General features: G+C 47.6%; 1 protein-coding gene across 24 annotated transcripts in view; it reads right to left on the bottom strand.

Moving 5' to 3' along the window:
• Positions 1-19,060, bottom strand: part of kif1aa (kinesin family member 1Aa) — a 397,377-nt gene that overhangs the window by 162,395 nt on the left and 215,922 nt on the right. For all 24 annotated transcript variants that reach the window (XM_038816644.1, XM_038816646.1, XM_038816647.1 and 21 more), the window contains 3 exons: positions 15,540-15,688; positions 12,153-12,331; positions 1,389-1,526 (listed from right to left, as the gene is read on the bottom strand). In XM_038816644.1, the coding sequence (XP_038672572.1) occupies positions 1,389-1,526; positions 12,153-12,331; positions 15,540-15,688 (466 nt within the window). The remainder of the gene's footprint in view (positions 1-1,388; positions 1,527-12,152; positions 12,332-15,539; positions 15,689-19,060) is intronic.

Below are 19,060 nucleotides of genomic sequence, written 5' to 3'. Positions count from 1 at the left end.
CCTCAATCTTATTGGCTGTCATGGTCTTGGAGGGAAACAAATCTGCTGCCTCGAGAGGAAAAGGAGGAGATTGGCAGCCCTGCCCATGGCCAGGGCAGATCAGCGGGTCAAAGAAGCTGATCTCACAGGGCGGCACGGTGGCGCAGTGGGTTAGCCCTGCTGCTTCACGGCGCCGAGAACCCAGGTTCGATCCCGGCCCCGGTTCACTGTCCGTGTGGAGTTTGCACATTCTCCCCGTGTTTGCCTGGATGTCACCCCCACAACCCAAAGGATGTGCAGGTTAGGTGGATTGGTCCTGCTAAATTGCTCCTTATTTGGAAAAAAAAATAATTGGGTACTCTAAAAAAAATTTTTAAAACTGATGTCGCTAATATGGGTCAGATAAACTGGGAAACGACAGCCAAAACCGAAGGTTATGAAAGGATCAAAGGAATTTGCTTGAGCATCACATTCTTGTTGCGAATACTGGCTAAGCCCCAGAATAAATTAAACAAATGGTAATTTCTCCAGTGTCGTTGAGTTAATATACTAGAATCCCCTAACTATTACCAACGAGAGCTGTAACTTCACAAGGGTTGCAGTGTTTCGAAGAGAAAATTTGCATTGGTTTCTCAGGATAATTATGGGCAATAAATGTGACCTTGCCAGTCACCCACATCCAGAGAACAAAGAATAAAAATATGCAGTGAATTATAGGGGGGTGAGTGGAATGCTCTCACTGTGAATACCATCCAATCCCGGAGAACGTACTTGTTTGCCTTCCTAGGTGCCCAACTTGAGGAGCTGCTGGCGAGGGGGTGTTAATTGTTGGTGGCACATCTGCTGCTGAGTTGCCTTTGATGCCATTTCAATTGGATTGGCCAGCAGGGTACACTTGGATTAGTCAAGCACCTCTATTCTAAACAGAAAACCCTTACGGCAGGCTGGACTGTAGAGAATGCCTCAGCATCATTCAGGTGAAAAACAGGTCAGACCTCCAGAGAAAAACAGCAGTCAGAGTCTAGAGAGGATAGTCACCGCTCTCTTACCCTCCTGTTGCTACTTCCATGGAGACAATGCTAGGAATGAGCAGCGTCCATTCACATCAGGGCAAGTGAGACAGAAGATCCAGATCGGAATTGCATTAGTGAAAAGCATTACCTCCTGGCAGAAGGAGAACTAGGGCCCTGTGCAAAGTAATAAGATTTTACTCCTTCTGGCCACTCTCCTATTTCTCGAAAGAAACAGGAAATACCAATTTTAATCCAAATCAATCAGAACATTTGGGATCCTTCCAAATTCAAATTAATCAGAATTTCTGATTGGCTTCGCTGCTCATATCCACAGAGTATTACAACGTTTAACTTTAGGATGAGCAATTCCAAAAAAGGAATTTAATACACTCTTACCTTCCAACCAACCGGAACCACGGGAAGCGATCGTAAAATGGATCCCCGCCCGTCATGACGTTGTCACAGTCATCAACCACACTGGAAGGCACTTCAGCGGCACGGTCGTACATTTCCCGCATCAGGTCCAGTCGCTGCCTGCAGGAGGAAGGAATCCAACACACAGCAGTCACAACGACATCCTCATAGCTGCCGGGCACCAGGAGGCAAGGTACCGTTCAGGTGGCAGCACCAAACACAGCCTCACACAATTCGCATCCCTTGGGGGCCCTGGGGGGGGGGGGGGGGTTGTGACCTGTCAGTGACTTTAGCAGAGCTTGAAAGAATTCAAAGGAATTATGTCAAAACGTAAATGTTTCCTAAGTCCCAGAGGACTAGAGGCTGCTCCCCTCTTTGAGAGCTGACCGCTGGTAATTTAACCTGAGGGTCAGCTCACCTCAGGCAAGGCATTCATGAATAACCTCAGCCGGTACGGGAATTGAACCCGCACTATTGCCATTGCTCTGCATCACAAATCATATGTCCAGCCACGTGAGCCACCCAACCCCATAAGAACTAGGACCAAGGAGTAAACAGGGACAAAGAATGGCGGGTGGATTTTAATGTCAGGCAATGTAGCAGCAACAAAGCAAACATGCTTGATGCATGGGCACTATTGTGCATGGACAGCTGGATTATAGGATAGGGCACATCCCAAATATTAAACATTTCTTTGTAAGTGTTGCCTCTGAGCACTGATTGGTATATATGAGCAGTATTAATCATTATGCAGACAACGAATGAGTTGAAAGGAAATTTATTATCAAAGAGATGCCAAGATAGTCAATGAGATTTTAATGTGGATAATTGTCAGGCAGCTGTTAAAGTAAAAGTAAATTTGTGGATGTGATGAAGGAGGCTAAGTGGATTGTGTGGGATACGCTGCTGCTTAAATAATGCCGAACTATTATGTGGGTGCTGACCTTGCTCTACCCAGTATGGAAGGAAATCCTCATTTCCCAGATGTTAACAGGGGGCAAAAAGCTCTGGGCTTTTGCCTTTTTTGCTCAGCCTAAGGATTTCCAGGCTGTAAAAAAAAGGGGGCAAATTTGGGCCTGAGCTGCTATTGTACCCATCAAAATGAGGTTGATGGGAACATCCATGAGCCTCAGTTTATGCTGACTTCATCCAGGGGGCACCCATTTCCAGCAGGTTCCCAAGAGGTTGCTCATGAGATTTGTGCTTGAAAGCCCCTCCGATCTTGGGCCTGCCGATGGTCGATCTGTCTGGAATTGAGAAAAGGTCAGCCACGATGAAATAGAAGGATGGAACAGGCTCAAGGGACTGAATGACCTTCTGTTCCCACGTAGATCATTTATTTCAACTGAAACTAATTAATCTACAAGTGGCTGTTTTTCAAACAGAGCTCTGTGATGAATTTTGAAGCAGGTAACCTTAACTCATAGAATTTCTTGATGGGACCACATTTTAAACCTTGGAAGTAAGGAGTTTTCATAGGACGAGCCTTACTAGCTACGAGTGTGAATGATAATATAAATCTTACACATAACCACGACTCATTGATCCTACCCCTTGACCCATATTCCCATCTGCTCAGAAAGTGCAGTCTCATTTAATTTCCGGATTATGCTGCTATCTACATGCACAGATATATGTAGAACATGCTAGCCCAAAAAATTGATAGATGTCTCCCAAATGGAGAATTTTGCCCCTTGTTTCCAGTAGTCGATGTTAAACACGCCCGGAAACTATTTCAGATGGTATTAATTGGTGGCAGCCGTAAACCTGCTGAATAGCAAAGATGCCGATGAAATCAACTATGGCGGGAAAGTGAAAGCTGTTGAATATGAAGCCGACAGGGAAGAACTGTGCCAGAGAATCAGAGGGAAATGCACCAACATAGTCCCAAGACAGTTACTTAAAAATAATTGACCATCATGGAAAGAGTTCTAACCATACCTAAATCCTTTGACCAAGTGAAAGGCCTTGACAAAATATGTTGTGTTTGGTCTTCTATGTCTTGCAAAGGAATCCAAACACCTAGACTTGTCCAAACCAGGATCTTTATTGAATCACGCATGGTAAGATAGCAATCTGTTACAGAACAAGTTATCATGGAGTTTTGTTGTACTCCTCTAGAAGTACATCTCGCATGACTGTTCAGCTATATGTCTTACTACCATCTCGTACAAACATCTGGTGATGGCCGGATGTGTCTCCACCTATATGGGAGTCCCTGGTCACATGACCGCATAATGTGTCTGCACCACCACCTACTGGTTGGAGGTCACACCCCATCCATCTACGATTTTGTTTACAGGCATATCACCACATCCCCCTTCCTCATAAAACATTAAGATTCGTTTGCAAGAAAAATTGATCTTTTAACTTTATATGATCATGATATTTGTCTAACAAAGTGAATGAGTTTTACTAGGGTGTTCATAACATGATATGCCTGGTCAGTGTCCATGTCTTTTTGCACAAATCATTGTGCCTCTTTCGCAGGATCACCTCTGTGATCATTCGAGCTGTTGCCAGCCTCATCGAAGACCGGTTTATATGCCGGCCTCTTGTTAATTTTCCTCTTTGCTCCGTGCCTTTGAAAGGCCTGTGTCCTTGACTGCCACACTTGTGTCACCAGCCTCTTTATTTTGCGCTTCCTGGCATGACTGTGTTTACTGCTTCTCACTGTTAACGTTGCTGGTTTGTTAGTGGGTTGAGCTAGCTCTCCCAGTCTTCTCCTTTTTCTCCTCTTTATTTTGAAAACATGATGATGTAGTTTCTTGTTCTTCTTGCTTTTGTGTTTTGGCTTAGCAGCCTCTGATGTGGTGCTGGTTTTTACCACGTCCTCAGAGGTCTGCAGAGCTTAAGATGGATCTTGAGGGGCCGTCGCGTCATCTTTGAGTAATGTGATCGCGCACACTTCTGTGGCCTCACCGACAGGTTGGAGCGCCTTGGATTCTGGTGCCTGAGTGTAGGTTGGAACTGGGGCTTCAGGTGCTGCCCCACCTTGGCTTGCTGGAGTATATCAGATAGATTTGCGGCAGTTTAATTCATTCTGTGCTGAACCCAAAATTCTGGGGTGCACAGGCTGCAAAATTGACTGGAGTGAGGGCAAAAATGTAATGATGAGAACAGTTCCAACGAGACTGAAGTGCAAATGTTGAAGCACTCCCAGAACAGCGACGAAAACTGTACCAAACGAATCGTTCTTTAACTTTTTTAGTCCCACTGAAGTTCCACAGAGTGGAATGTTAATCCAACGTTCGACGGCCAAATTCAAGGCTGATTTTGAATTTGCTGCCCTACTGCGTGAACACATCGCTCAAATGTGTCATTCTTTTCCAGACAACAATATTTATCAAAGTGCCTCATGACTTCATCATAATTTGTGCAATCCTCCTCATTATCGAACGCAAACGAGTTATACAGTTCAATAGCTTGCAGACCTGCCACAATTAGCAGCAACGTGATCCGCCTTTCATCAGGATGGGCCTTAAGCTTAGGGCCGAAACATAGCCTCCAGTTTTCATCTAAGTTACCAGACATCTGAAGCTGGTGGGGTGCTCTCAGCCCGTCCATCTCAAGCTTCAGCGTCTTCTAATGTGTTGAGTTGTCTCAGGTTGCAGTTCACCAGATCGGTCTGTCCGTCAAATTCCTAACTTTGTCACTGCCGTCATTATCTTCAAATCTTCAGCACACTTGGTACCATGTTGTGTTTGGTCTTCTATGCCTTGAAATGGAATCCACCAAACACCTAGACTTGTCCAAACTTGGATCTTTATTGAATCACACGTGGTAAGGTAGCGATCTGTTACAAAGCAAGTCATCATGGAGTTTCTTTGTACTCCTCTGGAACAACACATAGCATGACTGTTCACCTGTATGTCTTACTACTATCTCCTACAACCATGGCCAGATGTGTTTCCACTTATATGGGAGTCCCTGGTCACATGACCACGGTCTTGAGACCGCATGGTGTGTCTGCACTGCCACCTCCTGGTTGGAGCTCACACACCATCCATCTATGATATTGCTCACAGGCATACCACCACACAACACACTGGCAAAACTGGCATCACTGATTCGACAGAGAAAGAACCACTTTGGGCCAACTTCAGAGGCCTCCTGATAAAGAACAGGTCAGCATATGCCTCTATTCCATTGGAAGCAGCACAGGTGACATTTTAATAAGACAGGGTGTTAATGAGGACCGATGAACTGGTTATTAGGGCTTTTGATTCATGTTTCAGTCTTTGAAGGAACATTATAAAAGACCACTCAAGGTTTAATAGGTGCACCCAGGAATCCAGAGAAAATGTTGACCTTTTCATATATGACGTGTATTGGCTGAGTGTTGCAAGAATGGGGCTCTGAAGGATTAACTCATTCGAGACTGTCTTGTGGTGGGAGTGCTTCTTGAAGCCTTATCTAATTTTCCACAGTCAGGGAGGATCTAACATTGCCCAAGGCAGGGTGAATAGTGAGATAGGATGAGCTACAGAAGCAGGGCTAAGCTTTAATCCGGGCTGACAGACAACCTAGGTTTTGCACTGAGTGCTGAATTTGGGTGCATTTGAGTGCTATAGTGAGAGTTTGGTGACCGAGGGAGTTAGGTGAGGAGGGAGCAAGGTGCTCCTTTTCATTTCATTTCCTACATTTCCTCAAAGAGCGTGAAAGGAACCAGGAGTTTACCAAGAGTACAGCTGACTGGGAGCAGAGTCGGAGGGCGGAGTTCCAATTGGTCCACAGTGCAGCTATATTCTGTAATGTAAGAGGGAATGGAGGCTAGGGCAGTTGCATGCTCCTCCTGTAGGATGTGGGTGGTGAGGGATACCACTGGTGTCCCCGCTGACTATACCTGCGGGAAGTGCACCCAACCCAGCTCCTCAGAGACCGTGCTAGGGATCTGGAGCTGGATGAACTTCGGATCATACTGGAGGCAGAGGGAGTTATAGAGAAGAGTTACAGGGAGATAACCACACCCAGGGTACATGACAAGAGTAGCTGGGTTACAGTCAGGGGAAAGAAAACGAACGGGCAGACAGTGCAGGGATCCCTCGTGGCCGTTCCCCTTCAAAACAAGTATACCGTTTTGGATGCTGTTGGGGGGGATGACCTGCTGGGGGAAGACCCGAGCGGCCAGGTCTCTGGCACTGAATCTGGCTCTGGGGCTCAGAAGGGAAGGGGGAGAATAGAAAAGCAATAGTGATAGGAGAATAGTTAGGGGAATAGATAGGAGATTCTGTGGTCACAACCCCGACTCCCGGAAGGTATGTTGCCTCCCGGGTGCCAGGGCCAGGGATGTCTTGGATCGTGTCTTCAGGATCCTTAAGGGGGAGGGTGAGCAGCCAGAAGTCGTGGTGTACATTGGTACCAACGACGTAGGTAGGAAAAGGGGTGTGGAGTTAATAAACGAGTTTAGGGAGTTAGGCTGGAAGTTAAAAGTCAGGACAGACAGAGTTGTCATCTCTGGTTTGTTGCCGGTGCCACGTGATAGCGAGGCTAGGAATAGGGAGAGAGTGCAGTTGAACACGTGGCTGCAGGAATGGTGTAGGAGGGAAGGCTTCAGGTATTTGGATAATTGGAGCGCATTCTGGGGAAGATGGGACCTGTACAAGCAGGACAGGTTGCATCCGAACCAGAGAGGCACCTATATCCTGGGAGGGACGTTTTCTGGTACTCTTCGGGAGGGTTTGAACTAATTTGGCAAGGGAATGGGAACCAAACTTGTAGTCCAGCAACTAAGGTAGCCGATGTTCAGGACGTCAAAGTGTGTAGTGATGCAGTGGGGAAGGTAACACTGACAAAGGAGAGTACTTGCAGGCACGGAGATGGGTTGAAGTGTGTATACTTCAACGCAAGAAGCATCAGGAATAAGGTGGGTGAACTTAAGGCATGGATCGGTACTTGGGACTATGATGTGGTGGCCATCACAGAAACTTGGATAGAAAAGGGGCAGAAATGGTTGTTGAGGGTTCCTGGTTATAGATATTTCAACAAGATTAGGGAGGATGGTAAAAGAGGTGGGGGGGGGTTGCATTATTAATTAGAGATAGTGTAACAGCTGCAGAAAGGCAGTTCGAGGAGGATCTGTCGACTGAGGTAGGATGGGTTGAAGTCAGAAATAGGAAAGGAGCAGTCGCTTGTTGGGAGTTTTCTATAGGCTCCCCAATAGCAGCAGAGATGTGGAGGAACAGATTGGGAAACAGATTTTGGAAAGGTGCAGAAGTCACAGGGTAGTAGTCATGGGTGACTTCATATTGAGTGGAAACTCTTTAGATCAAATAGTTTGGATAGGGTGGTGTTTGTGCAGTGTCCAGGAAGCTTTTCTAACACAGTATGTATTGTCCGATCAGAGGGGAGGCCATATTGAATTTGGTACTTGGTAATGAACCAGGGCAAGTGATAGATTTGTTAGTGGGGGAGCAATATGGAGATAGTGACCGTAATTCTGTGACTTTCACTTTAGTAATGGAGAGGGATAGGTTCATACAACAGGGCAAGGTTTACAATTTGGGGGAAGGGTAAATACGATGCTGTCAGACAAGAACTGAAGTGCATAAGTTGGGAACATAGGCTGTCAGGGAAGGACACAATTGAAATGTGGAACTTGTTCAAGGAACAGATACTACGTGTCCTTGATATGTATGTCACTGTCAGGCAGGGAAGAGATGGTCGAGTGAGGGAACCATGGTTGACAAGAGAAGTTGAATGTATTGTTAAGAGGAAGAAGAATACTTATGTAAGGCTGACGAAACAAGGTTCAGGCAGAGCGCTTGAGGGATACAAGAAAACCAGGAGGGAACTGAAGAAAGGGATTAGGAGAGCTAAGAGAGGGCATGAAAAATCTTTGATGGGTAGAATCAAGGAAAACCCCAAGGCCTTTTACACACATGTGAGAAATATGAGAGTGACTAGAGCGAGGGTGGGTCCGATCAAGGATAGTAGCGGGAGATTGTGTATTGAGTCAGAAGAGATGGGCTAGGTCTTGAACGAGTACTTTTCTTCAGTATTTATGCATGAGAGAGGCCATATTGTTGGAGAGAACAGTGTGAAACAGACTGGTAAGCTCGAGGAGATACTTGTTAGGAAGGAAGATATGTTGGGCATTTTGAAAAACTTGAGGATAGACAGGTCCCCCGGGCCTGACGGGATATATCCAAGGATTCTATGGGAAGCAAGAGATGAAATTGCAGAGCCGTTGGCAATGATCTTTTCGTCCTAACTGTCAACAGGGGTGGTACCAGGGGATTGGAGAGTGGCGAATGTCGTGCCCCTGTTCAAAAAAGGGAATGGGGTAACCCTGTGAATTACAGGTCAGTTAGTCTTACTTCAGAGGTTGGCAAAGTAATGGAAAGGGTACTGAGGGGTAGGATTTCTGAGCATCTGGAAAGACACTGCTTGATTACGGATAGTCAACACGGATTTGGGAGGGGTCGGTCTTGCCTCACAAGTCTTATTGAATTCTTTGAGGAGGTGACCAAGCATGTGGATGAAGGTAAAGCAATGGATGTGGTGTACATGGATTTTAGTAAGGAATTTGATAAGGTTCCCCACGGTAGGATTATGCAGAAGGTAAGGAGGCATGGGATAGTTGGAAATTTGGCCAGTTGGATAACGAACTGGCTAACCGATAGAAGTCAGTGAGTGGTGGTGGATGGCAAATATTTAGCCTGGAGCCCAGTTACCAGTGGCGTACTGCAGGGATGAGTTATGGGTCCTCTGCTGTTTGTGATTTTCATAGTAAATTTGAAGACGATACGAAGATTGGTGGAGTTGTGGATAGTGAGGAGGGCTGTTGTCGGCTGCAAAGAGACATAGATAGGATGCAGAGCTGGCCTGAGAAGTGGCAGATGGAGTTTAACCCTGAAAAGTGTGAGGTTGTCCATTTTGGAAGGACAAATATGAATGCGGAATACAGGGTTAACGGTAGGGTTCTTGGCAATGTGGAGGAGCAGAGAGATCTTGGGGTCTATGTTCATAGATCTTTGAAAGCTGCCACTCAAGTGGATAGAGCTGTGAAGAAGGCCTATGGCGTGCTAGCGTTCTTTAGCATAGGGATTGAATTTAAGAGCCGTGAGGTGATGATGCAGCTGTATAAAACCTTGGTAAGGCCACATTTGGAGTACTGTGTGCAGTTCTGGTCGCCTCATTTTAGGAAGGATGTGGAAGCTTTGGAAAAGGTGCAAAGGAGATTTACCAGGATGTTGCCTGGAATGGAGAGTAGGTCATACGAGGAAAGGTTGAGGGTAGAATGGAGAAGGATGAGGGGCGACTTGATAGAGGTTTATAAGATGATCAGGGGAATAGATAGAGTAGACAGTCAAGAGACGTTTTCCCCGGGTGGAACAAACCATTACAAGGAGACATAAATTTAAGGTAAATGGTGGAAGATATAGGGGGGAATGTCAGAGGTAGGTTCTTTACCCAGAGAGTAGTAGGGGCATGGAATGCACTGCCTGTGGAAGTAGTTGAGTCGGAAACATTAGGGACCTTCAAGCGGCTATTGGATAGGTACATGGATTAATGTAGAATGATGGGGTGTAGATTAATTTATTCTTAATCTAGGACAAAAGTTCGGCACAACATCGTGGGCCGAGGGGCCTGTTCTGTGCTGTATTTTTCTATGTTCTATGTTCTGTGTGGAGTCAGAGTACTGACTTAGTCCAGTTTGTGACCAATTGAGGTACCAGCGCACCCACTAAAAGGTAGACCCAGAACAAAGAGGGAGTGGTCACCGCCATTATCCAGGGCTCCCGTTGCAGTGTGAGAGAACGCCATTGGCCTGAAGGCTGTTCCGCCATAAAATTAAAGGGTAATTTCTGCAGGAAGCGGGACCATTTTAAAGTGGTTTGCCATAACAGAAGGCTTACTACTCCAAAATTTAAAAGGAGTTCTATCAGAGTTGCAAAATCCATGAGGAGCTTTTAAGGTATGGATATCATAGTCGATGGCCATGAAACCCATTTTAAATGAGACACCAGAGTAAGCATGTCCACTCTTTCTGATACACTGCTGTGGCTGAAGCTTGAGTTTCTCCAGCTAGCTGCCATTTGACTCCACTGCCCAGAGTTATCCCACTGCAGGTGCCACACTTTGATGTAATACCAGAGAACTTCCCATCACTTTCTCTGTTATTCATAACCAGGATTTCTCTCTATTAAGCAGAGAAGCTGTGTCGAGTTAATCATAGAATAGAATTGAATTCATAGTGCAGAAGGAGGCCATTTGGCCCATCGAGTCTGCACCGGCCCGTGGAAAGAAACCTGACCCAGGCACACGCCTCTATCCTATTCCCGTAACCCAGTAACATCACCCAATTTTTTTGGACACTAAGGGGCAATTTAGTAAGGCCAATCCACTTAACCTGCACATCTTTGGACTGTGGGAGGAAACCGGAGCACCCGAAGGAAACCCACGCAGACACGGGGAGAACGTGCAGACTCGGAACAGTGACCCAAGCCGGGACTCGAACCTGGGACCCTGGAGCTGTGAAGCAATTGTGCTAACCACTGTGCTACCGTGCTGCCCTTTAGTTGCAGTTTATTTATTCACCTGTTTCAGTAGAAACCCAAGTTGCTCCAAACAGTTTGACCTAGTCTACATACAAGACGTCCACATCTGCAGCTACTGGATGACACTCTGGAAATCGCCGTACTGTTTGAGAGAGAGGACTAAGATCGAGGCCACAACACCAGTGAGGACAGTGATCAGCCAGAGGAAGTAATTTGGACCTTGCATTACTTCTTGAAGGGAGTGGATGAGGACCACTGTGACCAGAACCTTACTGAACAGTGTGACCAAGGTGACAATCCATTATTCTGTTAAGGACTTCGATGACATGGAACAACGTGGTGCAGGCACTGACTCTCGGGAAGAGACCAGGAACAGAAACATCTCCGGTCGGAAAATCTCCCCCATTGAATGTATTTGTATGCAATAGATACTTTTCCCAGACAATGGGATAGCTGGATCAGAAGATTGCAGACCCTCTGCAGCTTTACAAACCTTAACCGAAACTGACCAAGTCTCAGTCCTTGAGAAAGAACAATCAGCGGCACAACCTACAAAGGGGGTACAAGCCGAAAGAAGCAAAAGAGAATGGCTGTTCATCACCTTTATAGTGTACATGAAAAACAAGATTGTCTGTCTGCTGATTTAAGTGAGTTTCAGAAGAATATGGAAAACATGCATCTTCCAACACGGCTGGAGATTAATGCCACCGCCACAGAGACACTGTGGGGTCGAGAGTGCGGTGTGCAAGAAAGTAAGATGTGTAACTATGTATTGAAGAGAATGAAAGACTTGGAGGAGATGTAGTGTAAGGGATTAATAGCTATTATGCTAATTACTAATATGTCAGGTCATGCGTCACTGGAACTCAGAGCGATGGGCCGGGATTCTCGGGCCATTGCTGACGGTTAGATTTCCTGGTCCCACCGGCAGCACAACTCCACCCACTAATTTCCCGGCAGCGTAGGGTGACTTCAATGGGAAAGCTCGTTGACGTGGTGGGAGCAGAGAATCCCACCACCAGCGAACGGTGTGGCGCCTCCTACTGCCGAGAAACACTCGGCTGAGAGGTCAGAGAATTCCACCCATGGTTCCGGAACGAGCCTCGTGCTTACCTATTCCTGAATATAGTTAATAAACATTTGACAGTTCCTAGAGGCCTTGTTTCCAGTAGTTGGTGTTGAACACACTCTGGGACTGTTTATGGTTCTCTCCAGTTAATTGATACCTCTTCCTTCCTCATACCTGAGTTTCTCTAGGGTCCAGTAGTGCGTCGCTCCATTCTTCTGGTCTTGGACTTCTACTGCCACAATGGTGCGTGGGAATGGGCGCTTCTCCCTGTCCTTGACTGCATCAGGAGGCATGAGGTCAGGAGGTAGAGGAGAGTACAATGTGTCTGTGAGGAGCACGAATTGGAACTGCACCTGTTTAAATAGAAGGCAACATTTTGAAACAAGGTTTTGTGGTCCTGTCCAGAACCTGCATATCTGCTATCCACATGTTCAATAAAGTTTGTGAGATGTGGAGTTTTACTGGGGTACCTTGTCTCAGCACCAACAATAATGTACACCTTCCCTTCCCCGCACAAGTCCTGGGTGGCATTTTACCGTACAATCATGCTCCCAACTCTCTCGTCAATGCTGGCATCCAAGTTCATCTAATCTAGTTTCTGCTCTGTCCAAAATACTATGGTCACAACAATCAAAATCACAAATTACATCCTGTGAGACCAAGAGTATGCCTCACTGTCTCCACTTCTCCTGCCAGATCTCTCGAGCCTCTTTGACACAGTTGACAACTCCATCCTTTTCCAATGTCTCAAATGTCCCTATATTGCTGCCAATGGCTTCTCCTCTTCAGCTCGTATGGACAACTCTAATGATCTCTTCTTGGATCTGTCTTAATTATCTTCATTCAACTCTTTTATGAGGTGATCAAATCTTACAGATATACTGAGGGCACTAAGCTTATTTTCTCCTCCAAAGGCTAAGTTCAGATTCTCAAATTTCCTCTATAATAGCTGTACCTAGTCAACATTGAACAAAAGCTGAATTTTGGAAAGCCTGAGCTCATCCTCCCATCAATACATTGTAAACTTTGCCTCAATTTTACCAACTTCCTTGGCTACCATTTCAACAGGGTCAACAGGTATGGAATTATAGAATAAATGGTTACGAAACATATAGAGGCCACTTGGCCCGTGGTGTCCTCGTCAAAACTCTTGGAGATCTCCCACCTTTTCCTCATTGCTCTGCAAACCCTTTAGCCCCAGATAATTATCCAATTCTCTTTTGAAAGCCTCCACTTTTCATAGATATTCATAGAATTTACAGTGCAGAAGGAGGCCATTCAGCCCATCGAGTCTGCACCGGCCCTGGACCTGTGAAGCGATTGTGCTATCCACAATGCTACCGTGCTGCACTTAATCTGCCATTGCATTCCAAACCTTAATTATTCTGCACAAAAAAGCTTTTCCTCATGTTGCTTTTTACGCTAATAAATTACTCAGCGTCCGATGGTTCTCAATCCTTCCATTATTGGGAACTGGTTTCCCCTACCTACACTCGGCATTCTGACCACTTCTATAAAATCTCTTCTCTTAATCTCCTCTGGTCCATGGAGAACAACCCCAGCTTCTCCAATCTATCCATGTGAATGAAGTTTCTCATCCCTGGAGTAAGTTTTGTGAATCTTTTCTGCACCCTCACTAATGCCTTCACATACTTTCTGAAGTGTGGCCCCCAGAACGGGACACCATACTCCAGTTTAGACCAAAGTCTTATTTTAAACTGGCTTACCATAGATTCCTTGCTTTTCTCCTCGATGCCTCTATTTCTAAAGCCCGGGGTCCCACATGCCTTATTAGCCACTTTCTTAACCTGCCCTGCCACCTTCAGTAATTTCTGCTCATATACCCAGGTCTCTCTGTCCCTGCAGAATTATACCCTTTGTTTTATATTGCCTCGCTGTCAATATGAATGAATTTACACATCTCTGCAATATATTTAATCTGCCACTTGATTCCCCATTCCATCAGCCGATGTCCTCCTGAGGTTTTTAACTTACCTCCTCGGAGTTCACCACACTTGAGGTTTTGTGTCAGCGGCGAATTTTGAAATTGTGCTCTGTACATCTAAGTCTAGGTCATTAAAGACAGATCAAGAAAAGCAGCGGCCCTAACACCAGCCCCTTGGGAACCGCACGATGTACATTCCTCCAGTCTGAATAGCAATCTTTCACCACCACTCTGTTTTCTGTCACTCAGCCAATTTCACATCCACGCTGCCACTGTCTGACTTATTCCATGCTAACTTAGCTGACAAGTCTTTCAAACGGCACTTTTCTGAATGTTGTTTTGGAAGTACCCACATCAACATCATCAGATGCATTTATCCTGGCCAGAGGGGTTGATCAATCTTAAGTACATCCAGCCACTGTAATACCTCTTCTTTAACAACTTTTACCTTCACTATCTCCTCTTTCACTATGACTTTGGCTTCACCTTTTTTGGTAAAGACAGATGAAAATTACTCTCTTACTACCTCAGCCATGCCTGCTGCCTATGTGCTTCTATCCCTGTTTAGGTCCCTAATTAGCCTCACTCCTCCTTTCACTATTCATCTGCGCTGTAGAAGACTTTTGGACTCACTGTTATGTTAACTGCCAGGCTCTTCTCATACACTCTCTTTGTCTCTCTTACTTTTCCCTTCATCTCTGAACCTTCCATAATCCAGCTTGCTTTTCAATTGTGTTGCCCACCTGACATGTGTCCACCGATTTTCGGCTTCACCTTACTCTCTATCTCTGTTATCATTCAGGCAGCTCTGAATTTGTTTGCCCTAACTCCCCCCCCCCCCCCCCCCCCCCTCCATCTCACTCCATATTCTCTCAGCTCCACTGGTTCTCTGCTTGTGGTATGTCAAAATACTTCTGGTCATATGTCTCCCTGTAGCTTCACCTCACACTAACTTGGTGAAGTCTTCTTGCCTGACTCGACTGTGCTGTTCCTCCTCACTCTCTAGGCCGTCAAGGTCTGACCTGACTGAGATGTTTACAAGGTTGATATTGGGGCTGTCACAGCCATGTCCGTGTATCTGGAGGTGTGTAAATAGCATATGATCCAATTAAAAATCTGATGACATACAAACAGGTGATGCGCATGATCTCTTCAACCTCCTGCCTCATAGGACATTATAGGGTCAGATTTTCCTCAATTCAATTTGGCTAGTAACCACACAGCAGGTGAAGAGAGGGCACTACCAGTTCTTAATGGGCAGCAGGGTAACACAGTGGGTATCACTGTTGCTTCGCAGCTCCAGGGTCCCAAGTTCGTTTCCCGGCTTGGGTTACTGTCTGTGCCGAGTCTGCACCTTCTCCCCGTGTCTGCGTGGGTGTCCTCCGGGTGCACCGGTTTCCTCCCACAAGTCCCGAAAGACGTGCTGTTAGGTAATTTGGACATTCTGAATTCTCCCTCCGTGTACCCGAACAGGCATCGGAATGTGGTGACTAGGGGTTTTTCACAGTAACTTCATTGCGGCGTTAATGTAAGCCTACTTGTGACAATGAAGATTATTATTATTATTATTATTATTATTAATAATCCCTGCAAGTCCCTGAAAAGTTGCTGATTACCTTTTTCTTCAACTCCACACTGATGGCATTGGCCTCTTTCAGGAAGATGGCGTTTCCCCAGAGCAGGTCCCGCAAGGAGGTAAACTGATAGCATTTCCACTTGCGAAATGCCCACAGGGCCAATTCAAACTCCCGCTCTGTCCATTGCACTGTGCAGAATGGCAACAATGCAAAACATATTAGAACAAAAAAATTCAGGTGTGGAACATGTCACTCCAAGATGACCCAATCTTACACTAACAATGGCTGACTCCATCAGAGTTCCTAATATCTAAAATACCTAGCCACATATTGCCCTGGGTGAGAGGTATGTTCTAAATTATGAGCAGTGGTATAGACTTTCTCCAATAAGACAGTCACAACCTGTGCTGACTTTGGGCGTGATCGTGCGGCCTTGTTACGCCCGACCCAATGGCGTGATGAGGCCGGTAAATCGCGTCAGAGGCCTCCCGCGAGATTTCCGATTCTCAGGGCGCCTCGCGAGATCTCGTTAGGGTTAGGGATAGGATCTGGACCGGGATAAGGATGGGCGGGACCTAGATTTGCATATAGAAGTAAGCAGTTCGCTCGTTACTGGGAGACCCTGCAATATCGCCGTTCAGCACTAGTTTCCACAGGCATAACGTCACGTAGGGGGTCTCCCAAGCAATCTGAGGCCCTCGGGTAGTCAGGCTCTGGACTGCGTGGCACCCTGGCGCACCGATGCAGCACAGGCACCATGGCACTGCCAGTCTGGCACCATGGCATTGCCAAGCTCACAGAGGCACTCCCAGAGTACCAGGCTGGCAGTGTCAAGGTTCCTGGGTGCCAGTTCCCCCGTGCCAGGGATCGGGCCCGGGGATGCCCTGCCCTTATGAGGTGGGATGAGGGGGTCTCATCGTTCCCTCGGTCGGTAAGATGGGATGCTGGGGTCCCGAGGCCACAGTAGTGTGGCGCTAGCAATTGCACACAAAGACTCGAATCGGTATACGAGAGGCTTTATTACAGTGAGATGCTATTCCTTCGGCTGCAGCTGTAGAATGGCATCTCAGGGAAACATATGAATATTTATACTGCGCCCTGTGGGCGGAGCTAGCCGGCAGGGGCTTACCGGAAAACCCGTAATAGAAGTACTGTCGTACATCCCCTAATGCAAGCACACACATATATACAGTGGTAGATCACCACATTCACCCCCTGCAAAAAATGAGTCCGGCGGGGGTGACGTGAAACTATAATACATAAATGTGATCTATTTACAGAGGGGGGGAAAAGAACCAAGTGTCCATCGGGCAACCTGGTGCCCGTCACAGGTTGAGTCGGACCGGCGGTCAGATGTTCCGTTGTGAGCGACGCAGCAGTGGTGGCGACGTCTGCACAGGCGGTGTGGGCGTCGACGGCGTAGGTGCTGGCGGTGTTGGTGCTGGCCAGTGGCAGGATGACTCCGGGAGTGAGCTGAAGTCTTCCATGTTCTCTAGTGTGGGCAGGGGAACGAGGGATGGACCTGGTGGGGCTGATGTCGGGGGCACCGGGGAAAAGGAGGGTGGCGCGTGGGTAGGGAGGAGTGTGGGCATGGGATCGGCACCCGAGGGAACAAGGTCCCTGAGCGAGACTGTATCCTGGCGGCCATCGGAGAACTCCACGTAGGCATATTGGGGGTTCACGTGGAGCAGGCGTACCTTGTCCACCAGAGGGTCTGCCTTGTGGAGCCTGACATGCCTACGAAGAAGGACCGGCCCTGGAGCTGCGAGCCAAGTCGGGAGCGACACCCCGGATGTGGACTTCCTAGGGAAGGCAATATCACGTTCATGGGGTGTGTTGTTAGTTGCGGTGCACAGCAGTGACCGAATGGAGTGGAGCGCGTCAGGGAGGACCTGCTGCCAGCGAGCGGCTGGGAGGTTCCTGGACTGTAGGGCCAGCTGGACGGCCCTCCATAAGTCCCGTTCTCCCTCTCTACCTGCCCGTTTCCCCGGGGGTTGTAGCTGGTCGTCCTGCTGGAGGCGATACCCCTGCTGAGCAGAAACTGACGCAGCTCATCACTCATGAACGAGGATCCCCTGTCACTGTGGATATAGTCGGGGAAACCAAACAGAGCGAATATGGAATCAAGGGCCTTGATGACGGTGGCAGACGTCCTATCCAGGCATGGGATGGCGAAGGGGAATCTAGAGAATTCATCGACCACACTAAGGATGTAGGTGTTGCGGTCGGTGGAGGGGAGGGGCCCTTTGAAATCCACGCTGAGGCGTTAAAAGGGGCGGGACGTTTCACCAGGCGCGCGCGATCTGGCCGGTAGAAGTGCGGCTTGAACTCGGCACAGACCTGGCAGTCTCTGGTGACTGTCCATACTTCCTCGACCGAGTAGGGCAGATTGCAGGCTTTGACCAGATGGTACAACCGAGTGACCACCGGATGGCAAAGGCTCTCGTGCAAAGCACAGAGCTGGTTCACTTGTGCGCTGGCACATTTACTGGGGGCTCATTGAGCTTGCTGGGGCGATACAAGATCTCGTAATTATAGGTGGAGAGCTTGATTCTCCACCGCAAGATTTTGTCGTTTTTGATCTTGCCCCGCTGCGTGTTGTTAAACATGAAGGCTACCGACCGTTGGTCAGTGAGGAGAGTGACGCACCACTTCAACGATTGCCTGGGCCCCCTTTTCAACAGAGGAATGTTGGATTTTGGAGGCATGGAGGGTGCGGGAAAAGAATGCCACGGGTCTGCCAGCCTGGTTTAGAGTGGCGGCAAGGGCGAATGATGCGTCTGAAGCGTCGCTCTCTACTTGGAAGGGCAGTGTCTCATCTACTGCGTGCATCCCGGCCTTGGCTATGTCTGAGCAAATACGAGCGAAGGCCTGTTGTGCCTTGGCCGTGAGGGGAAATTGTGTGGACTGGATCAGTGGGCGGGCCTTGTCCGCGTATTGTGGGACCCACGGCGTAGTAATAAAAGAACCCCAGGCATCGTTTGAGAGCCTTGGGGCAGTGGGGGAGGGGGAGCTCCATGAGGGGTGCATGCGGTCGGGATCGGGCCCCAGTAGTCCGTTTTGGACTACGTAGCCGAGGATGGCTAAGCAGTCTGTGCTGAACACACACTTCTCCTTGTTATAAGTGAGGTTGAGGAGAGATGCGGTGCGGAGAAATTTTGCAAGGTTGGCGTCATGGTCCTGCTGGTCGTGGCCACAGATGGTGACATTGTCTAAGTATGGAAATGTGGCCCGCAGTCCGTACCGGTCAACCATTCGTTCCATTTCTCTTTGAAATACTGAGACCCCGTTAGTGACGCCGAAGGGAACCCTAAGAAATTGATTCAGTCGACCGTCCGCCTCGAAGGCAGTGTAGGGACGGTCCGATTTATGGATGGGGAGCTGGTGGTAGACGAATTTCAGGTCAATTGTTGAGAAGACCCGGTACTGTGCAATCTAATTGACCATATCAGATGTGCGAGGGAGGGGGTACGCGTCGAGCTGCGTGTACCGGTTGATGGTCTGGCTGTAGTCCACGACCATCCTGTGTATCTCCCCAGTTTTAACCACTACCACTTGGG

This window comes from Scyliorhinus canicula, chromosome 13 (assembly GCF_902713615.1).
Source record: "Scyliorhinus canicula chromosome 13, sScyCan1.1, whole genome shotgun sequence".
Taxonomy (NCBI): Eukaryota; Metazoa; Chordata; class Chondrichthyes; order Carcharhiniformes; family Scyliorhinidae; genus Scyliorhinus; species Scyliorhinus canicula.
The sequence above is the reverse complement of the archived record's forward strand: the minus strand, read 5'-3'. Positions and strand labels throughout refer to the sequence as shown.